This window comes from Staurois parvus, unplaced genomic scaffold (assembly GCF_062004578.1).
Source record: "Staurois parvus isolate SC_StPar_1 unplaced genomic scaffold, SC_StPar_1.0 ptg000779l, whole genome shotgun sequence".
Classification (NCBI taxonomy): Eukaryota; Metazoa; Chordata; class Amphibia; order Anura; family Ranidae; genus Staurois; species Staurois parvus.
In genome coordinates this window covers 246,776-268,984 of record NW_028318575.1, presented here as the reverse complement: position 1 = coordinate 268,984, position 22,209 = coordinate 246,776, and the positions used below count along the sequence as shown (strand labels likewise).

At 49.4% G+C, this 22,209-nt stretch overlaps 1 protein-coding gene across 1 annotated transcript in view; it reads right to left on the bottom strand.

Moving 5' to 3' along the window:
- AGMO (alkylglycerol monooxygenase) overlaps positions 1–22,209 on the bottom strand; it is a 299,706-nt gene that overhangs the window by 144,526 nt on the left and 132,971 nt on the right. Inside the window, exons 6-7 of the mRNA XM_089654571.1 lie at positions 11,379–11,445; positions 5,368–5,433 (exon numbers count right to left, since the gene is read on the bottom strand). Coding sequence (XP_089510697.1) covers positions 5,368–5,433; positions 11,379–11,445 — 133 coding nt within the window. The remainder of the gene's footprint in view (positions 1–5,367; positions 5,434–11,378; positions 11,446–22,209) is intronic.

Here is a 22,209-nt window from a genome sequence, read left to right as displayed (position 1 = left end):
ACTGTATATACAGTCAGGTCCATAAATATTGGGACATCGACACAATTCTAATATTTTTGGCTCTATGCACCACCACAATGGATTTGAAATGAAACGGACAAGATGTGCTTTAACTGCAGACTGTCAGCTTTAATTTGAGGGTATTTACATCCAAATCAGGTGAACGGTGTAGGAATGACAACAGTTTGCATATGTGCCTCCCACTTGTTAAGGGACCAAAAGTAATGGGACAATTGGCTTCTCAGCTGTTCCATGGCCAGGTGTGTGTTATTCCCTCATTATCCCAATTACAATGAGCAGATAAAAGGTCCAGAGTTCATTTCAAGTGTGCTATTTGCATTTGGAATCTGTTGCTGTCAACTCTCAAGATGAGATCCAAAGAGCTGACACTATCAGTGAAGCAAGCCATCATTAGGCTGAAAAAACAAAACAAACCCATCAGAGAGATAGCAAAAACATTAGGCGTGGCCAAAACAACTGTTTGGAACATTCTTAAAAAGAAGGAACGCACCGGTGAGCTCAGCAACACCAAAAGACCCGGAAGACCACGGAAAATCACTGTGGTGGATGACCGAAGAATTCTTTCCCTGGTGAAGAAAACACCCTTCACAACATTTGGCCAGATCAAGAACACTCTCCAGGAGGTAGGTGTATGTGTGTCAAAGTCACCAATCAGGAGAAGACTTCACCAGAGTGAATACAGAGGGATCACCACAAGATGGAAACCATTGGTGAGCCTCAAAAACAGGAAGGCCAGATTAGAGTTTGCCAAATGACATCTAAAAAAGCCTTCACAGTTCTGGAACAACATCCTATGGACAGATGAGACCAACATCAACTTGTTCCAGAGTGATGGGAAGAGAAGAGTATGGAGAAGGAAAGGAACTGCTCATGATCCTAAGCATACCACCTCATCAGTGAAGCATGGTGGTGGTAGTGTCATGGCGTGGGCATGTATGGCTGCCAATGGAACTGGTTCTCTTGTATTTATTGATGATGTGACTGCTGACAGAAGCAGCCGGATGAATTGTGAAGTGTTTCGGGAATATTATCTGCTCATATTCAGCCAAATGCTTCAGAACTCGATGGACGCCGCTTCACAGTGCAGATGGACAATGACCCAAAGCATACTGCAAAAGCAACCAAAGAGTTTTTTAAGGGAAAGAAGTGGAATGTTCTGCAATGGCCAAGTCAATCACCTGACCTGAATCCGATTGAGCATGCATTTCACTTGCTGAAGACAAAACTGAAGGGAAAATGCCCCAAGAACAAGCAGGAACTGAAGACAGTTGCAGTAGAGGCCTGGCAGAGCATCACCAGGGATGAAACCCAGCGTCTGGTGATGTCTATGCGTTCCACACTTCAGGCTGTAATTGACTGCAAAGGATTTGCAACCAAGTATTAAAAAGGGAAAGTTTGATTTATGATTATTATTCTGTCCCATTACTTTTGGTCCCTTAACAAGTGGGAGGCACATATGCAAACTGTTGTAATTCCTACACCGTTCACCTGATTTGGATGTAAATACCATCAAATTAAAGCTGACAGTCTGCAGTTAAAGCACATCTTGTTTGTTTCATTTCAAATCCATTGTGGTGGTGTATAGAGCCAAAAATGTTAGAATTGTGTAGATGTCCCAATATTTATGGACCTGACTGTATATATATATTTTTTTTTTACAAACTATTTTTTTTATTGGGAAGATCAAGTTCAAGTACAATTAAATAGACATAGGTACAAAAATGCCATGAAGTATCAGGTACAGAGAAGTCAGAGTTAGACAACCTCACTTAAATATTGAGACATATCTATGGGAAAGCAAAAGGAATAGTAAAAGCTTGACAAGTAGACAAATATCGACTCTAGTTCTGAATCAGGGGCGGACTGACCATTTGGAAACTCGGGCACTGCCCGAGGGCCCGGGGTCAGTAGGGGGCCCCATGAGATGCCCCTGGTACCTTTTTCATAGGCTTTTTTGAGTTTGGGCAAGGACACAGGGGCCCCATGATCACCTATTGCCCGGGGGCCCCATGAGTTGTCAGTCCGCCCCTGGTCCTGGGTCCTACAGCCCATTACATAATGAACAATTAGGATGGCAGATTAGATTAGAAACAGCTCATTAAAATACTAAAAGCAAACAAAAAGATACATTGAATGGACTCAGATGTGGAACAAATTCTTTCTCCTAGCAGAGACAGGATTGTCTGGTATAGTCAGTAATACACAGGATGCTTCCAAGCATGCAGGCAAGTGACATGGAACCATCCTATTTAAAAGTGTATTTTTTTTTAAATTAAAAACTTTTAAGAATATTTTCATGATATTAATATCATTTTATGATCTTGTAAATTCAAAAAATAATGGATAAATAAATAAACTGACAGGCAATCTAAATACTTGATATACTTGGGCAAGGACACAGGGACTCCATGATCCCCTATTGCCCGGGGGCCCCATGAGTTGTCAGTCCGCCCCTTCCACTGACGCTACTGTTCTTTGTCCATTACATTTGGGAAAACGCACAGCTTGTTCCCCCCTTTCTCTCCTCCCCCCGCCCCCTACCCTTTGGACTTTATTGATGGACTTTTTGAATTTTTGGACTTTTCAGTAGATCCATTATACCCCTCCAGTCCCAAATATTTACATATTGTACAAACTCTACCTTACGCTGCACCAAAATGAAATGTATGTCCTTTTTCCCCACGAATTGAGCTTTCTTTCAAAGGTATTTGATCGCCTCTGCGGTTTTTATTTTTTTGCGCTATAAAAAAAAGTCTGACAATTAATGTATCCTTAGCAAGGGTATCATGTTGGGAACATTAATTTACAGATTGTGGGCAGAAAGGGGTTAAATAGATTCTCTGTTTCGAATTAGCTGCACATTTGTCCATCTATCAGGAATTCAGCTCATGGTTACATGCACTAAATTTTATAATACAGCCGATATTACATTTGCCCTTTTTTTTAAAGGCAAATCACCGATTTTATGGTTTATCATTGAGTTCATAAGTGCAGGGCTCAGTCCCACCTACCTTTCTAAGTCAACAATTTACAGGAATGTTCTCACTTCCTGTCTAATAGATGGGTGTTTGCCAGAACAGGAAGTGAGGGAGATATTTCCCAGAGGACCAATAAATAAGGCATTTATCAAGTTAGGAAAAGTTTTGTCAGGACTTTATTGATATATTTATTACAGGTACTTATATAGCGCTGTCAATTCACTCTTACATATGTATTGTGCATTTGCATCAGTCCCTAAGCCTGAAGGGGCGTACAATCTAAGGTCCCTAACTCACATTGATACGTACAGACACTAGGGCCAATTTAGATATGAGCCAATTAACCTACCAGCATGTCTTTGGAGTGTGAGAGAAAACCAGAGGACCCAGAGGAAACCAACACAGGCACAGGGAGAACATGCAAACTCCAGGCAGGTGGTGCCATGGCTGGGGTTCGAACCAACGACCCGAATACTGCCAGGTAGAAGTGCTAACCATTTAGCCACTGTGTTGCTCCATGTAGAAGAAGAGGCCAGAACTTGAATTTAATTGTTGGGAGCTGCGGCATGGGGGATTATGCCACCTGCTCCCAAAAAGCAGGCCCCTGCTGCTGAACTGATAACGCCCAGCAAACTTTTATTGAATCACTGGGAGCCACAGCCTATAGGAATATTGTGCATGTGACCAAAGGTAATTAAAGTCTAAGTTCTTTTTTTTATCTAAATTCCAGCTCCCCTATGTACCAATATACCAATAAAGTACCTCTGTTCTAGAAAAATAAAAACTTTCCTAAATTTCTAGAACAAGGCCTTACCTTAGCTCTGGTGTGTTTCATAAAAAACTTCATGACTTCCTGGTATGTACATTTGGGACATGAAAGCCAGTAAGACACAGGAAGCAGATCACCAGCTGACCTCAGGAGCACACACACTCTGCAGCTATCAATCATGTTTGTATGGCATTCCCCGCATCCCTCCAGGAGTGCATTTGCCTGGCTTGTCAATGTAGGCTGCCACAGCTGCTATGTTAGCACGGCATCCACAGCATCCTGAACTGCTTCCTGTGTCTTACTGGCTTTCACGTCCCAAATCTACATACCAGGAAGTCATGAAGTTTTCTATGGAACACACCAGAGACTAAGGTAAGACCTTGTTCTAAAAATCAAAGAAAGCTTTTATTTTTCTGCAACAGCGGTACATTATTGGTATATTGATACATATGGGAGCTGAAATTTAGAAAAAGAAAAAAAAGTGAACCTAGCCTTTAAGGGGTCCTCTCTGCCCCTGGACCCCCTACTGAACTGATGGGGTCCAGACTTAGTACAGGAGGGTAGGCTGCACTCCCTTATTGGTGGCCCTGGTTCCCCTCACTATCCAGGTGACCATTTCACACTCAAAAGGTGCTTTATCAAGGTGAAGAGTGTGACTCCTGTTTCCAAGGTGGGCTCTGTAACCATTTATTAAGATTGGCATTTAAAGGGAAAGTATACTGAGAAAAATACAAAGGATGCCCCCGCTGATCTCCTTTTGAGCATATTAGTTCTCTGACTTTAATATATCCAAAGTCACTGACCTGGAACGCGCATGTTCTTAACAAAGTTGGATGAAAGTAATATATTCTGATCCATTATTTGAAAATATTGAAGCCTTCTGGTCAGCATAATTTCCAGACTGTCAGGGTCCTGTCCACGGCAGAAGTTCTGGAAGATCTGGCTTTTCTGCCAGTACTCTGCATGGCCGCAGAAGTACACATCAGCCTCAGTCTGGTGCCAGACGGCCTTTATAAGGAGGCTCATCACTTCCTCAAGTTGCTGGATGATCTCTAGCTCCCCGAGCCCTGTTCCTGGTTCCTGTGATTCTGACCTTTGATTTCCTGTTACCGACTCAGCTTGCTCCTGGACCTGTCTACGCTGCGTTACCCCTGATCTGACCTTGGCTTGGCTTACGGATACTCTCTCTCTCGCTCCTCTGTGTATGACCTCGGCTATCCCATCTGACTATGTCTGCTCTGATTCCCACCTGGTACCTGACCTTGGCTTGAACCGACTACCCAGTAAACATCTAAATCCCGGAAGGGCTTACATACAACGCACAGGCGCCTCCTGCCTGCAGACCTATCTCCGTGCACCAGCTGTGCTTCTGAGTGGACCACCAACCAGCACTCCTACAAGTGACCTGTGCAACTTTGGGCCTGACTCCCGCTGTCCCACTCTCAGGGGAGTCCGGAACTTAGCTGCAAGGGAAACCCACCCATCACCAGGTGATACAGACATCTAATTTTCTGAAAGGGGAACTCTACAGTGTCTCCCCAATATCTTGTCCCATTGCCCACTGCATATACCAGATTTAGTGATTTCCTGAACACTTACCGAACATCCTGTCCCATATGATGAGTGTCCCACCGTAGTTTGAATCGATACAATAGGGATTTCTGCCTGCAAAAATGAGTATAGACAGAAAGTTCATCAGTTTATGATAGTAAGGGTCATCCAATGGAATCATGAAATCTAACCTGGAGTATGGGTTAGCAAATTTTCTATTTCCAATGTCATTTTATACATTGACATATCTCCTTAGACCCCGCCTGTCCAGATAGTATTGTCACCTGGTGACTTGGCACAATCCACAGGCAGCTTAACTCTTCAGTAGGCCACATAATGTGTTTCTACTTCAGATAATTGCAGTACAGAGGATGTTTTTTCAGTCTTTGAAGTGTAAGAAGTCAATGCCTTTCCTAAGACCTGTCTCTGTGAAGTACTAACACTAACAGAGGGAACATGAAGGAAACAGGGAGGGTCTAGCTAGGACTGAACTAACTAGCATTAAAAGGGAGGAGAGGACAGAGGGAGATACCAAATCACATAATAAAAAGTTGAGGTGGCTCTAAACTGCCACTACATGAATGCATACATCAAACAAAAACAGACTGATACAGTTCAAAGTAACACAGAAAAAATACATATAATTGGGACTGAACAGTGAAAGAATTGTCCACCGCTGCTAAGACCCGTATACTGGATCACCTCCGTAGAAAGACAAGTGCCAAATCCTGGCAGGGGGTTCAGCCTCACCCCAAAGTATCCATCCAAAAGGAAAGAAGCCAGTGGAACACCATAGGTGAGGCGTTGTTGCTCCAGACAAGCAACACAAGGTTCCTTTTGTGACATCCCCTCCCCCCCCCCCACTGACGCATTTCACCTACAACTGGGCTTAAATGTAGAGGTTTAGGTCCCAGGCAAGGCTTTGTGTTGCCTGTGCAGCTTTCTGTTACTTTCTTCTGGAGTATAGGAGACCAGCAGTGTGTAATGATAAAAAAAAATCTGGACCAATCTATCAAATTTGTGCCATGTATGCAACAAAATGTAGGAACCCGACTGGGTGAAAGGTTGGGACCTCTGTCGGGCTTTTACTGTCATGTGCGCCCCAGTGGGGGGGGGGGGGGCTTTCGTTCAGGATAGGAAGTGATAGAAAATCTTTCCAATGGAGATACAGACAAAAAACGATTTTTTTTTATTGTGGAAGGGTTGGAATCGGCAATGTTTTTTATCGATTTCCATTCTGGTGACACCCAAGTAAGGAAAAAACTTTCCTAGCAGTGCCACAGGCAGAAAGAAAGACCTGGTGGAAGAATCTTCATTTTTATTTCCTACACTGTCCAAATTTAATTTAGTGTTCCTAAACCCCCGGACCCTGCATTCACTATATCTGGTCTCCTCGGTCCCTGCATTCACTATATCTGGTCTCCTCGGTCCCTGCATTCACTATATCCGGTCTCCCCGGACCCTGCATTCACTATATCTGGTCTCCTGGGACCCTGCATTCACTGTATCTGGTCTCCCCGGACCCTGCATTCACTGTATCTGGTCTCCCCGGACCCTGCATTCACTATATCTGATCTCCCCGGACCCTGCATTCACTATATCTGCTCTCCCCGGACCCTGCATTCACTATATCCGGTCTCCCCGGACCCTGCATTCACTATATCTGATCTCCCCGGACCCTGCATTCACTATATCCGGTCTCCCCAGACCCTGCATTCATTATATCCGCTCTCCACGAACCCTGCATTCACTATATCTAGTCTCCCCGGACCCTGCATTCACTATATCCGCTCTCCCCGGACCCTGCATTCACTATATCTAGTCTCCCCAGACCCCGCATTCACTATATCTGGTCTCCCCTGACCCTGCATTCACTATATCTGGTCTCCCCGGACCCTGCATTCACTATATCTGGTCTCCCCGGATCCTGCATTCACTATATCCGCTCTCCCCAGACCCTGCATTCACTATATCTGGTCTCCCCGGACCCTGCATTCACTATATCTGGTCTCCCCGGACCCTGCATTCACTATATCTGGTCTCCCCTGACCCTGCATTCACTATATCTGGTCTCCCTGGACCCTGCATTCACTATATCTGGTCTCCCAGGACCCTGCATTCACTATATCCGCTCTCCTTGGACCCGACATTCACTATATCCACTCTCCACGGTCCCTGCATTCACTATATCTGCTCTCCCCGGACCCTGCATTCACTATATCTGGTCTCCCCGGACTCTGCATTCACTATATCTGGTCTCCCCGGACTCTGCATTCACTATATCTGGTCTCCCCAGACCCTGCATTCACTATATCTGGTCTCCCCGGACCCTGAATTCACTATATCCGGTCTCCCCGGACCCTGCATTCACTATATCCGGTCTCCCCGGACTCTGCATTCACTATATCTGGTCTCCCCGGACTCTGCATTCACTATATCTGGTCTCCCCAGACCCTGCATTCACTATATCTGGTCTCCCCGGACCCTGAATTCACTATATCTGGTCTGCCCGGACCCTGCATTCTCTATATCTGGTCTCCCTGGACTCTGCATTCACTATATCCGCTCTCCCTGGACCCTGCATTCATTATATCTGGTCTCTCCGGACCCTGCATTCACTATATCTGGTCTCCCCGGACCCTGCATTCAATATATCTGGTCTCCCCGGACCCTGCATTCACTATATCTGGTCTCCCCGGACCCTGCATTCACTATATCTGGTTTCCCTGGACCCTGCATTCAATATATCTGGTCTCCCCGGACCCTGCATTCATTATATCTGGTCTCCCCGGACCCTGCATTCACTATATCTGGTCTCCACGGACCCAGCATTCACTATATCTGGTCTCCACAGTAAACAGAACATGGAAATGCAATTATTTTAGTAAATATAAACTGCTAAATACCTTTTCTCATCAGCAGTTAGAGCAATCTTGTGACTTCAGGAGAGCACTGGTAAAGCTTCTAGGAGGAGTCAGGGGCGTCCCTAGGCAGGTGCGGGGGGTGCGCGCCGCACAGGGTGACACCTATCGCACGGGTTGACACCGGACCAGCTCCACGAAAAGATACGTTTTAAAGCAAGTCGACAATCCCCGCAGGATGGATCGGATCTGCAAACTGAGCATAATGGATTGGAGTCCGATCCATTATGCTCCCCAATCCACAGATCTGATCCATCTTGTGGGGATCGTCGGCTTGCTTTAAAACGTACCTTTTCATGGAGCTCGTGGAGAGATCAGTTAACCCCGTATAGGTTGCAAGCCGATGATCTCCGCAGGATGGATCGGATCTGCGGATTTGGGAGCATAATGGATCGGACTCCGATCCATTATGCTCAATCCGCAGATCCGAGCCATCCTGCGGGGATCATCGGAGGGGTGACACCAAGTGTTACTGCACTGGGTGACACCAACCCTAGGGATGCTCCTGGGAGGAGCTTTCTTTCAGCTCTAGGAGGATGTGAAACCCCTGACCTCTGTCTGGTTAGTGCTGATTGGCTCTGTGCTGATCACATGCCCCCCCCCCTTCAATTCTCCCACACCGCACAATCTCACATTGCATATAATTTCCCTGCCCCTACCCTTCCCAGGAGGGTCTCTCACCTCCCCTCCTCCACCTCTCCTCATCACTCCATCTATCTTCGTCTAGTATAAAACCGCCCGTCACCAGGACAACCGAGAAGTGCACGCCACATGATGACGTCACTACGTCAGGAGCAGGAGTGAGCCGAGCTTGTCCTGCAATGGGGTGAGCGGAGGCGGGGCGGACAGAGAACTGACCATTTATGTCCTCCCTCCTCAGAGGTCACTGCCCCTCCTCTGTGTTCCAGTCATAGGCCAGATGGTGTCACCCCTCTGCCCCCCCATAGCAACACCACTGCTGTGTGCAGGCTATGTACAGCACAGTGATGACATCAGCACTACTTTTACAAGATTACTTTTGATTTTGCAAAAGCATATGGTGCACTCAAAGTGGGTTCATATCTTTTGTGGCTACTTAAAGTGGAACTCCACCCAAAATGGGAAGTTCCGCTTTAATGCTTTGTCCCCCGCTCCCCATTAGGATTGGCACCTTTGGGGAGCGGGGGTAGGAACGGATACTCGAATTTGACAGGTACCCACTCCCACTTCCACTGCGATCACCTAGGTGATCGGAAACTTAAGTTGTCCTCCCCCCTCCCTCCCCGTAGTCTTCTGGGACACGTGACAGGTCCCAGAAGACTACGGGGCCATTTACAAAGTGCAGCGCTTCTCGCACATGTGCAGTGGGCGCAAGCTGCCACACTAAAGGTGCCGGCGCCGGGGAGAGAAGATGGCCGGAGAAACCAACCATGGTGAAGACACCGCTGGATCGAGGGACAGGTAAGTGGCTGTATTTTAAAAGTCAGCAGCTACAGATTTTGTAGCTGCTGACTTTTATTTATTTTTTTCAGGTGGAACTCCGCTTTAAGGATATACAGTATTTAACCCCTTCCATACCGGGCACTTTTACACCTTCCTGCCCAGGCCAGGTTTCAGGTTTCAGCGCTCTCACACTTTGAATGACAATTGCGCGGTCATACAACATTGTACCCAAACTAAAATTTTATAATTTTCTTCACACAAATAGAGCTTTTTTTGGTGGTATTTAATCACCATTCGGGTTTTTATTTTTTGCTAAATTAACAAAAAAATGCTGAAAATGTTGAAAAAAAACAAGTTTTTGTTTCTGTTATAAAAGTTTGCAAATAAATAATTGTTCTTCATAAATTTAGGCCGAGATGTATTCTGCTACATGTCTTTGGTGAAAGTAACCCAAATTAGGATGTATTTTTTAGTTTGTAGGAAAGTTATAGAGTTCACAAACTATGGTATAGATCTGAATATTGATCAATCCTGAAGTACTGACGGCCAATCTAATTTCTTGAGGTCCAAGAATGTCAGGACAGTACAGATATCCCCAAATGTCAGGAAGGTACAGATATCCCCCCAAATGTCAGGACAGTACAGATATCCCCCAAATGACCCCTTTTTGCAAAGTAGACAGTCCGACGTACTTCATAAGAGGCATGGCGAGTTTTTTGAAGTTGTATTTTTTTTGTCATAATTTTTCGGAAAATGAAAAAATGCAAAAAATTATTTTCACTATTTTTTTTTTTTACATACTGTCACCAGTGCAGTACAGCGTCATCATATAACTGGCATGGCGGTGATCAGGGACACAGACTGGTGACAGTATGAAAAAAAAAATAAAATTATTTTTTATTTTTTTATTAGTTTTAATGTTTATTACATTTTTTTTTCTTTAAGATTTTTTTTTCATATTTCACTACCATAGTAACATTGTACTACTTTGGGGAAGTGATCAGTATTTTTTTTTTTTACACAATTTGCTTATAGCAAAGAATTACTTTGCTATAAGCAAGCATTTACCTGAAAGACATCGATTCATTCAGGGCAGGGGCAGACTGACCATTTGGAAACTCGGGCACTGCCCGAGGACCCGGGGTCAGTAGGGGGCCCCATGAGATGCCCCTGGTACCTTTTTCATAGGCTTTTTTGAGTTTGGGCAAGGACACAGGGGCCCCATGATCCCCTATTGCCCAGGGGCCCCATGAGTTGTCAGTCCGCCCCTGATTCAGGGTTTTTTTTTTGTGCTTATCTGTGATTTGGCCACGGCTAATCACATGACACAGCTGGGCTGTGATTGGCCCAGCTTGTGCATGTGATCTCTGTGACCATTCACAGCTAGACACACTAGTATACAATAGATGGCATGAAAGGAAGCCATCCATGTCATGTGACCTGCTGTGATTGATCACAGAAGGTCAAAGAAGGTCACATGGTACCGGCAACGGGGCCAGTACTCAGATCTGTCATTGGCCGTGTCCAAGCTACACAGCCGCGGCTCTGCAGGCATGTAAACTGCACATGCCCGAAAGGACACCATATGACGTCCACCCGGAGGGACGAGGTGTTTTGCAGGCCGCCATCTGGTTATAGGCCGGGTGGGAACCTGTTAAATGAAAGTTTTAATGCCTGGGCTTCAGCTTGAAATATGGATGAAAATGAGAAGCTTACCATGGTGGACTCTATGGTGGCTCGCTGTGTTCAGGACCAATTCCAGTGGACCCAGGTTATTTATTACCTGTAGAGACGAGCAAAATGTAAAATAAATATAAAGTGTACAATTGAAAGCCAAACTTTCCTGCAATATCTAAAACAGGCACATAGGCTGTTAGGCTAGGCTCACTCCTATGCAGTTTGCGTTTGACCCGTTTCTGCACTGCGTTTTGCGTTGCGTTTTTTGCACCTGCGTTTTTGTGGCATTTTTGTTTTTTAATTTTTTTAATTTTTCTTGTTGCTAGGCAGTTTTAAAACACAAGACGCATCAAAAACATGGCAAAAAACGCAACACGCATGCTTTTCTGCAGTGTTACCATTGAAGTCTATAGAACCAAAACGTCCTAGATTGTAAGCTCTGAGGAGCAGGGCCCTCCTATCCCTCTTGTATTGCACTGTATTGTTGCTGTATTGTCTCCCGTTATATTGTAAAGCTCTGAGCAAACTGTCGCCGCTATATAAATCCTGGATTATAATAATAATAATAATAATAATAATAATAATAATAAAACCGCAACTTTTTGTATTAAAAAAAAAGTGGCCCTTTCCAAAAAGCGCACCAGGTGAAAATGGAGAGATGTGAACCTGTCCCATAGGAAATCATGTTAAATGGACTGTACTGCACAGGGGCGGACTGACCATTCGAGCACTCAGGCACTGCCAGAGGGCCCAGGGTCACTAGGGGGCCCCATAAAATGCCCCTGGTACCTTTTATAGGCTTTTTTGGGTGTGCTTTGAGTGTGGGCAAGGACACAGGGGCCCCATAAACCCCAATTGCCCGGGGGCTCCATGAGTTGTCAGTCCACCCCTGGTATGGTACTGCATTTCTGCAAATCGCAAAACTGAGAAAAACACTTAGGTGTGAATCTAGGGTTAGGGCCGGTTCACACTACATGCGTTGCTTTTATTCTGCGCAGAAAGTGGGTTGTATGGTTGTCAATGTCATAGTTCACATCAGTGCTTGCACTTTCAGTGAGTTCCCATTGCAGAAAAGTACAACAGGCTGCAAAACGTAGCAAAACCAGGGGCGGACTGACCATTCAAGCACTCGGGCACTGCCCGAGGGCCCAGGGTCAGTAGGGGGCCCCATGAAATGCCCCGGTACCTTTTTTATAGGCTTTTTTGGGTGTGCTTTGAGTGTGGGCAAGGACACAGGGGCCCCATGATCCCCTATTGCCCGTGGGCCCCATGAGTTGTCAGTCCGCCCCTGACCAAAACAAAGCAAAAACGCACAACTTGCTTTTCTGCAGCATTTCCTTTGAAGTCTATAGAACCAAAAGCGCAACTTTTTGCTTTCAAAAAAGTCCCTGACCCTTTCCAAAAAAAAGCACCGGGTGAAAACGTGGAGATGTGTACGTGTCCCATAGGAAATCATGTTAAATGGACTGTACTGCGTTTCTGTAAAAAAGTGCCGGCCGCTCCAGGATATTCGTTCCAGCCACCAGTCTGACGCTTGGACTCCCCCTGTCCTCCCCCGGCTCCCGGGATTGCTTCGGACCGCATCACAGGTGACATGCCTTAACCTTTCATACTTCCTGTGAGTTGCCAATTGTCTTTTATGCCAATAAATTGCTACTATTAATGCTGCACTTAGTCCGGCGCCCTCTCTTCTCTCTCTTTGCTTACAGAGTCCAGCTTTACTCTGAGGGTGCTGCCACTGACCAGGGGCGGACTGACCATTTGGAAACTCGGGCACTGCCTGAGGGCCCGGGGTCAGTAGGGGGCCCCATGAGATGCCCCTGGTACCTTTTTCATAGGCTTTTTTGAGTTTGGGCAAGGACACAGGGGCCCCATGATCCCCTATTGCCCGGGGGCCCCATGAGTTGTCAGTCCGCCCCTTCCACTGACGCTACTGTTCTTTGTCCATTACATTTGGGAAAACGCACAGCTTGTTCCCCCCTCTCTCCCCTCCTCCCTCCCCCTACCCTTTGGACTTTATTGATGGACTTTTTGAAGTTTTGGACTTTTCAGTAGATCCATTATAACTAGAGATGAGCGAAGAAATGAAAAATTCGATTCGACTGATTCGGCGAATTCGTGGACAATATTCGATTCGAGTCGAATAAATTCGCTGTGAATTTAACTTAAAAAAGGGTGTTTCTAGGCTTCAGAGAGACTTAATATTAGTGCAGAACACTGTACCTTTAATTTAAATGCCCTTGGAGTCTGCTGGGGAAGAGAAATAATACTGTCTGTCAGTATGACATGCAGATGAGTGCCGTCGATCTTAGAATCACTGCACACTTCACTCCTTTGGCCAGTCACGGGGCCAAAACCAGTGTTTGGAGCCACAGTGTGGCGGTGGAGGCAGCAGCAATGGGAGGCCATACAGCAACCTATGACAAAATGGAAACCAGCAGGAGCGTGAGGAGACCTGAAAGTGGCACATGGCAGAGTGGGAGCAATGGGAGGCGGTACAGGGACCCAGGTCACACTGTGGGCCCAGCAGCAGCGTGACCAGGCGGTACGGGGGCCCATGGCCGATATGGGGCTTGGTGGCACCTATGGAAGGCCTGTAATCTGCCAGCAACCTATGACAAAATGGACAACCGCAGGAGTGTGAGGAGATTTCAAAGTGGCACATGGCAGAGTGGAAGCAATGGGAGGCCGTACAGGGACCCAGGTCACACTGTGGGCTCAGCAGCAGCGTGACCAGGAGGTACGGGGGCCCATGGTCGATATGGGGCCTGGCGGCACCTATGGAAGGCCGCTAATCTGCCAGCAACCTATGACAAAATGGACAACCGCAGGAGTGTGAGGAGATTTCAAAGAGGTACATGGCAGAGTGGAAGCAATGGGAGGCCGTACAGGGACCCAGGTCACACTGTGGGACCAGCATCAGCGTGAACAGGCGGTACGGGGGCCCATGGCCGATTTGACCTCATTCATCCCATAGTCCTGCCGACTCACGAATAGCGTGGCCTCCTCAAAGGGCCTGAGCAAGCGCAGGTGTCACACATGAGCTGACAATGGCTGACATCTAAGTTACACAGGGAGTACCTTTATCCGCTTTTAACATCAGGAAATCTGTGATGGCCTTTAGCTGTTCGTAAAGGCGGTCTAACATATGTAGGGTTGAATTACACCTTGTTGCAACGTCACAGCATGAGGAGTCGGTACGGGGGCCCATGGCAGATTACATGTCTGGCAGCAGCAATGGGAGGCCCGTAATCTGCCAGCACCCTATGTCAAAAAATTTAACACACCAGCAGTGTGAAGAGACCTGAAAGTGGCACATGGCAGCAGAGTGTGGCGATGGAGACAGCAGCAATGGGAGGCCGTACAGGGACCCATGAGAGACTCTAGACTTGGCAGCAGCATGAGGAGGCGGTATATAGGGGCCCATGGCAGATTAGGGGCCTGGCAGCAGCTATGTGAGGCCCGTAATCTGCCTGCACCCTATGTCAAAAAATTTAACACACCAGCAGTGTGAAGAGACCTGAAAGTGGCACATGGCAGCAGAGTGTGGCGATGGAGACAGCAGCAATGGGAGGCCGTACAGGGACCCATGAGAGACTCTAGACTTGGCAGCAGCATGAGGAGGCGGTTTATAGGGGCCCATGGCAGATTAGGGGCCTGGCAGCAGCTATGTGAGGCCCGTAATCTGCCTGCACCCTATGTCAAAAAATTTAACACACCAGCAGTGTGAAGGAGACCTGAAAGTGGCACATGGCAGCAGAGTGTGGCGATGGAGACAGCAGCAATGGGAGGCCGTACAGGGACCCATGAGAGACTCTGGACTTGGCAGCAGCATGAGGAGGCGGTATATAGGGGCCCATGGCAGATTAGGGGCCTGGCAGCAGCTATGTGAGGCCCGTAATCTGCCTGCACCCTATGTCAAAAAATTAAACACACCAGCAGTGTGAAGAGACCTGAAAGTGGCACATGGCAGCAGAGTGTGGCGATGGAGACAGCAGCAATGGGAGGCCGTACAGGGACCCATGAGAGACTCTGGACTTGGCAGCAGCATGAGGAGGCGGTATATAGGGGCCCATGGCAGATTAGGGGCCTGGCAGCAGCTATGTGAGGCCCGTAATCTGCCTGCACCCTATGTCAAAAAATTAAACACACCAGCAGTGTGAAGAGACCTGAAAGTGGCACATGGCAGAGTGTGGCGATGGAGACAGCAGCAATGGGAGGCCGTACAGGGACCCATGACAGACTCTAGATTTGGCAGCAGCATGAGGAGGCGGTATATAGGGGCCCATGGCAGATTAGGGGCCTGGCAGCAGCTATGTGAGGCCCGTAATCTGCCTGCACCCTATGTCAAAAAATTTAACACACCAGCAGTGTGAAGAGACCTGAAAGTGGCACATGGCAGCAGAGTGTGGCGATGGAGACAGCAGCAATGGGAGGCCGTACAGGGACCCATGAGAGACTCTGGACTTGGCAGCAGCATGAGGAGGCGGTATATAGGGGCCCATGGCTGATTAGGGGCCTGGGAGCAGCTATGTGAGGCCCGTTATCTTGCAGCACCCTATGTCAAAAAATTAAACACACCAGCAGTGTGAAGAGACCTGAAAGTGGCACATGGCAGCAGAGTGTGGCGATGGAGACAGCAGCAATGGGAGGCCGTACAGGGACCCATGAGAGACTCTAGACTTGGCAGCAGCATGAGGAGGCGGTTTATAGGGGCCCATGGCAGATTAGGGGCCTGGCAGCAGCTATGTGAGGCCCGTAATCTGCCTGCACCCTATGTCAAAAAATTTAACACACCAGCAGTGTGAAGAGACCTGAAAGTGGCACATGGCAGCAGAGTGTGGCGATGGAGACAGCAGCAATGGGAGGCCGTACAGGGACCCATGAGAGACTCTAGACTTGGCAGCAGCATGAGGAGGCGGTATATAGGGGCCCATGGCAGATTAGGGGCCTGGCAGCAGCTATGTGAGGCCCGTAATCTGCCTGCACCCTATGTCAAAAAATTTAACACACCAGCAGTGTGAAGGAGACCTGAAAGTGGCACATGGCAGCAGAGTGTGGCGATGGAGACAGCAGCAATGGGAGGCCGTACAGGGACCCATGAGAGACTCTGGACTTGGCAGCAGCATGAGGAGGCGGTATATAGGGGCCCATGGCAGATTAGGGGCCTGGCAGCAGCTATGTGAGGCCCGTTATCTTGCAGCACCCTATGTCAAAAAATTAAACACACCAGCAGTGTGAAGAGACCTGAAAGTGGCACATGGCAGCAGAGTGTGGCGATGGAGACAGCAGCAATGGGAGGCCGTACAGGGACCCATGAGAGACTCTAGACTTGGCAGCAGCATGAGGAGGCGGTTTATAGGGGCCCATGGCAGATTAGGGGCCTGGCAGCAGCTATGTGAGGCCCGTAATCTGCCTGCACCCTATGTCAAAAAATTTAACACACCAGCAGTGTGAAGAGACCTGAAAGTGGCACATGGCAGCAGAGTGTGGCGATGGAGACAGCAGCAATGGGAGGCCGTACAGGGACCCATGAGAGACTCTAGACTTGGCAGCAGCATGAGGAGGCGGTATATAGGGGCCCATGGCAGATTAGGGGCCTGGCAGCAGCTATGTGAGGCCCGTAATCTGCCTGCACCCTATGTCAAAAAATTTAACACACCAGCAGTGTGAAGAGACCTGAAAGTGGCACATGGCAGCAGAGTGTGGCGATGGAGACAGCAGCAATGGGAGGCCGTACAGGGACCCATGAGAGACTCTAGACTTGGCAGCAGCATGAGGAGGCGGTTTATAGGGGCCCATGGCAGATTAGGGGCCTGGCAGCAGCTATGTGAGGCCCGTAATCTGCCTGCACCCTATGTCAAAAAATTTAACACACCAGCAGTGTGAAGAGACCTGAAAGTGGCACATGGCAGCAGAGTGTGGCGATGGAGACAGCAGCAATGGGAGGCCGTACAGGGACCCATGAGAGACTCTAGACTTGGCAGCAGCATGAGGAGGCGGTTTATAGGGGCCCATGGCAGATTAGGGGCCTGGCAGCAGCTATGTGAGGCCCGTAATCTGCCTGCACCCTATGTCAAAAAATTTAACACACCAGCAGTGTGAAGAGACCTGAAAGTGGCACATGGCAGCAGAGTGTGGCGATGGAGACAGCAGCAATGGGAGGCCGTACAGGGACCCATGAGAGACTCTAGACTTGGCAGCAGCATGAGGAGGCGGTATATAGGGGCCCATGGCAGATTAGGGGCCTGGCAGCAGCTATGTGAGGCCCGTAATCTGCCTGCACCCTATGTCAAAAAATTTAACACACCAGCAGTGTGAAGAGACCTGAAAGTGGCACATGGCAGCAGAGTGTGGCGATGGAGACAGCAGCAATGGGAGGCCGTACAGGGACCCATGAGAGACTCTAGACTTGGCAGCAGCATGAGGAGGCGGTATATAGGGGCCCATGGCAGATTAGGGGCCTGGCAGCAGCTATGTGAGGCCCGTAATCTGCCTGCACCCTATGTCAAAAAATTTAACACACCAGCAGTGTGAAGAGACCTGAAAGTGGCACATGGCAGCAGAGTGTGGCGATGGAGACAGCAGCAATGGGAGGCCGTACAGGGACCCATGAGAGACTCTGGACTTGGCAGCAGCATGAGGAGGCGGTATATAGGGGCCCATGGCAGATTAGGGGCCTGGCAGCAGCTATGTGAGGCCCGTTATCTTGCAGCACCCTATGTCAAAAAATTAAACACACCAGCAGTGTGAAGAGACCTGAAAGTGGCACATGGCAGCAGAGTGTGGCGATGGAGACAGCAGCAATGGGAGGCCGTACAGGGACCCATGAGAGACTCTGGACTTGGCAGCAGCATGAGGAGGCGGTATATAGGGGCCCATGGCAGATTAGGGGCCTGGCAGCAGCTATGTGAGGCCCGTAATCTGCCTGCACCCTATGTCAAAAAATTTAACACACCAGCAGTGTGAAGAGACCTGAAAGTGGCACATGGCAGCAGAGTGTGGCGATGGAGACAGCAGCAATGGGAGGCCGTACAGGGACCCATGAGAGACTCTAGACTTGGCAGCAGCATGAGGAGGCGGTATATAGGGGCCCATGGCAGATTAGGGGCCTGGCAGCAGCTATGTGAGGCCCGTAATCTGCCAGCACCCTATGTCAAAAAATTAAACACACCAGCAGTGTGAAGAGACCTGAAAGTGGCACATGGCAGCAGAGTGTGGCGATGGAGACAGCAGCAATGGGAGGCCGTACAGGGACCCATGAGAGACTCTGGACTTGGCAGCAGCATGAGGAGGCGGTATATAGGGGCCCATGGCAGATTAGGGGCCTGGCAGCAGCTATGTGAGGCCCGTAATCTGCCTGCACCCTATGTCAAAAAATTTAACACACCAGCAGTGTGAAGAGACCTGAAAGTGGCACATGGCAGCAGAGTGTGGCGATGGAGACAGCAGCAATGGGAGGCCGTACAGGGACCCATGAGAGACTCTAGACTTGGCAGCAGCATGAGGAGGCGGTATATAGGGGCCCATGGCAGATTAGGGGCCTGGCAGCAGCTATGTGAGGCCCGTAATCTGCCTGCACCCTATGTCAAAAAATTTAACACACCAGCAGTGTGAAGAGACCTGAAAGTGGCACATGGCAGCAGAGTGTGGCGATGGAGACAGCAGCAATGGGAGGCCGTACAGGGACCCATGAGAGACTCTGGACCTAGCAGCAGCATGAGGAGGCGGTATATAGGGGCCTATGGCAGATTAGGGGCCTGGCAGCAGCTATAGGAGGCCCGTAATCTGCCAGCACCCTATGTCAAAAAATTAAACACACCAGCAGTGTGAGGAGACCTGAAAGTGGCACATGTTTGAGGCATGATTCATGGCGGATTTAGTCAGTTGTGTCAGGAACTGGTGGTTTGAAATCCAGACTAATCCACGCCTGATTCATTTTCACAAACGTGAGTCTCTCCACACTTTGGGTGGACAGTCGTGTCCTCCGCGGAGTTACAATACCTCCTGCCGCACTAAACACGCGCTCCGATGCCACGCTACTGGCCGGGCATGACAGCCTTTCAAGGGCAAATTCAGCTAGTTGGGGCCAAAGGTCAAGTTTCGTTGCCCAGTAGTCAAGGGGATTGTCTACCTCGGTTGGCAGGGTGCTGTCCAAGTAGGCCCAAGCCTGTTGTTTGAGCTCCTGCTCCAGGTCCACCTGATGCTGCTGCTGCTGCTGCGGCTGGTTAGTAGTTTCCTCACTGCGCTGGTGAAGAAAGCTACTCATCATCGACTGCAGACTGAGGCAGCCACTGCTGGTGGAGCTGCCACTGCTCCTACCACCCCACCCCTCCCCTGCTGCCATGCCAGCGGAACGCGAGCGCACAGGGCCCACAGTGTCTGAGGATGGACGTTGGCGCACAAAGGCAGAGACCAACTGACTACATAGGTGGTTTTTATAGTACGTAATTTTGGCCTCCCTCTCAGCAGGTGTGAAAAAGGCCACCATTTTGGACCGGTAGCGAGGGTCCAACAAGGTGGACAGCCAAAAGTCATCCCTCTGTCTGATGGTTATTATTCGGCTGTCGCTACGCAAGCAACCGAGCATGCTATGGGCCATTTGTGCCAAGGAATGCGAGGGACTCCCTGCCTCCATCTCCACAGCATACTGCCACGGTGCGTCTGGGTCCTCTGTCTCCTCCTCCTCCTCCTCTACCAGATGCTCCTGCTCCTCCACTCCTGTCCGCTGAGTGGAAAAACCACCCATTTCACTCAATAATTCCTGAGCACAAATGTCCTCCTCTACCTCCTCCTCTTCTTCCTGTCCTGCCCCCACAGGGGTCATGTGGCGTTGAGATCTGTGCGCCACGTCTACCGCACCCTGACCAGCCATTGTTAACAGCATTTGTTCCAGGACGTGCAACAGAGGAATGACGTCGTTCATCCCATAGTCCTGCCGACTCACGAATAGCATGGCCTCCTCAAAGGGCCTGAGCAAGCGGCAGGTGTCACGCATGAGCTGCCAATGGCTGACATCTAAGTTACACAGGGGAGTACCTTTATCCGCTTGTAACATCAGGAAATCGGTGATGGCCTTTCGCTGCTCGTAAAGGCGGTCTAACATGTGTAGGGTTGAATTCCACCTTGTTGCAACGTCGCAGATCAGGCGATGCTGTGGAATTCCGTTCTGCCGCTGCAGCTCAATGAGGGTGTTCTTTGCGGTGTAGGAATGGCTGAAATGCATGCACAGTTTACGTGACATTTTAAGGATGTCTTGCAGTGGGATGGTGGATTTTAGGAACCGCTTGACAACCAGATTGAACACGTGAGCCATGCATGGCGCATGGCACAACCTTCCTTGACGCAGAGCAGACACCATGTTCTTTCCGTTGTCAGTCAACATGGTTCCGATTTTTAGTTTGCGCGGAGACAGCCATCTGTCGATTTCTCTGTTCATTACACTCAGCAGTTCCTCCCCTGTGTGACTACGTTCGCCAAGGCATACCAGGTGCAGCACAGCGTGACACCGTTGCGCCCTGCACATGTGATATGCCGGTCGGGTAATGGGACTTGGCACGGGGGTGGCGGCTGAGGACACGGCGGAAAAAGAGGTGGTAGAGGCGGACATGCTTGCTGGACCAAGGACGTGCAAACGTGGAGGCAAAAGCGTCGTGACCTGTCCAAGTTGCTGGTGCGGCTGTGCCGGCACCACGTTCACCCAGTGGGCCGTAAATGACATGTACTGTCCCTGACCGTAGTTACAGCTCCACACGTCGGCGCTGCCGTGCACTTTGGCAGAGACCGACATGCTCAAAGACTGGCCCACCATCTCTTCTACATGTGAATGCAGGGCTGGCACTGCCTTTTGGGCAAAGAAATGACGGCTTGGCACTCTCCACCGCGGCGCGGCACAAGCCATCATTTCTCGGAAAGGTGCTGAGTCCACCAGTTGGAAAGGGAGGGACTGCAGCACCAGCAACTTGGACAGGAGGACGTTCAGCTTTTGCACCGTCGGGTGCGTGCTCGCAAACTGTTGTCTCTTGGATACGGATTCCAAGAAAGACTGTTGACGGAATCCGAGAAGAGGAGTAGCAGGAGAAGGAGCATCTGAACGAGCGGAAGATGCCAACGAGCGACAACTCCCCTCAGCAGAGGTGTTGGAGCCTTGACTGGCTGATAGAGGGCGATTGACGACGTCGGGTGACGGAGCAAGTAACGGAGCGGGTGATGGAGCGGGGGCTGGGGCAGGCAGAACCGCCGTATGTTTATCACGGTTTTCCCAGGCCACCGAATGGTGACGCTGCATATGCTGACGCAACGCTGTAGTCCCAACATGGGCCCCCTGGCCACGCTTGCATTTCTGGCCACATAGTCGACATACGGCTACGTTTACTTCCTCGGGCGGCTTGAGGAAAAATTGCCACACCACCGAGTAGGAAACTTTGCCCCCGCTACTCTTCACTGGCTGACTGCTACTTCCTCCGTGCGCACCGGCACCACTACTGGCCGTGGTGGTAGGCTGCAGTGGAGCTGGTGCTCTACTCCGTGGACGTTTGGCTCCACTGACACTGATGCGACCCTGCTGCTGTCTCCTGGGCAACCCACCGACTGTTTTGCTCGCTGCCAAGCTGCCACCCTCTTCTCCTGATGATGCGGAAGAAATTGCCTGATGACGACGAGGCTGCCAAGTGCGATCAACCTCCTCATCATCAAGTAGGGTCTCCGCCTCACTACTAGCCCCCTCGGCTGCGTCTGGGTCAGGAGACAGACCTGTCTCTAGACCGGCTACCGAGCCACTCTCCTCGCCAGTACTTGTTCGCTTGGCTGCTGAAAAGGCCGATGTCTCCCCCCGTTCCTGACCGCCCTCTGTTAGCTCTTCCTCACTGTA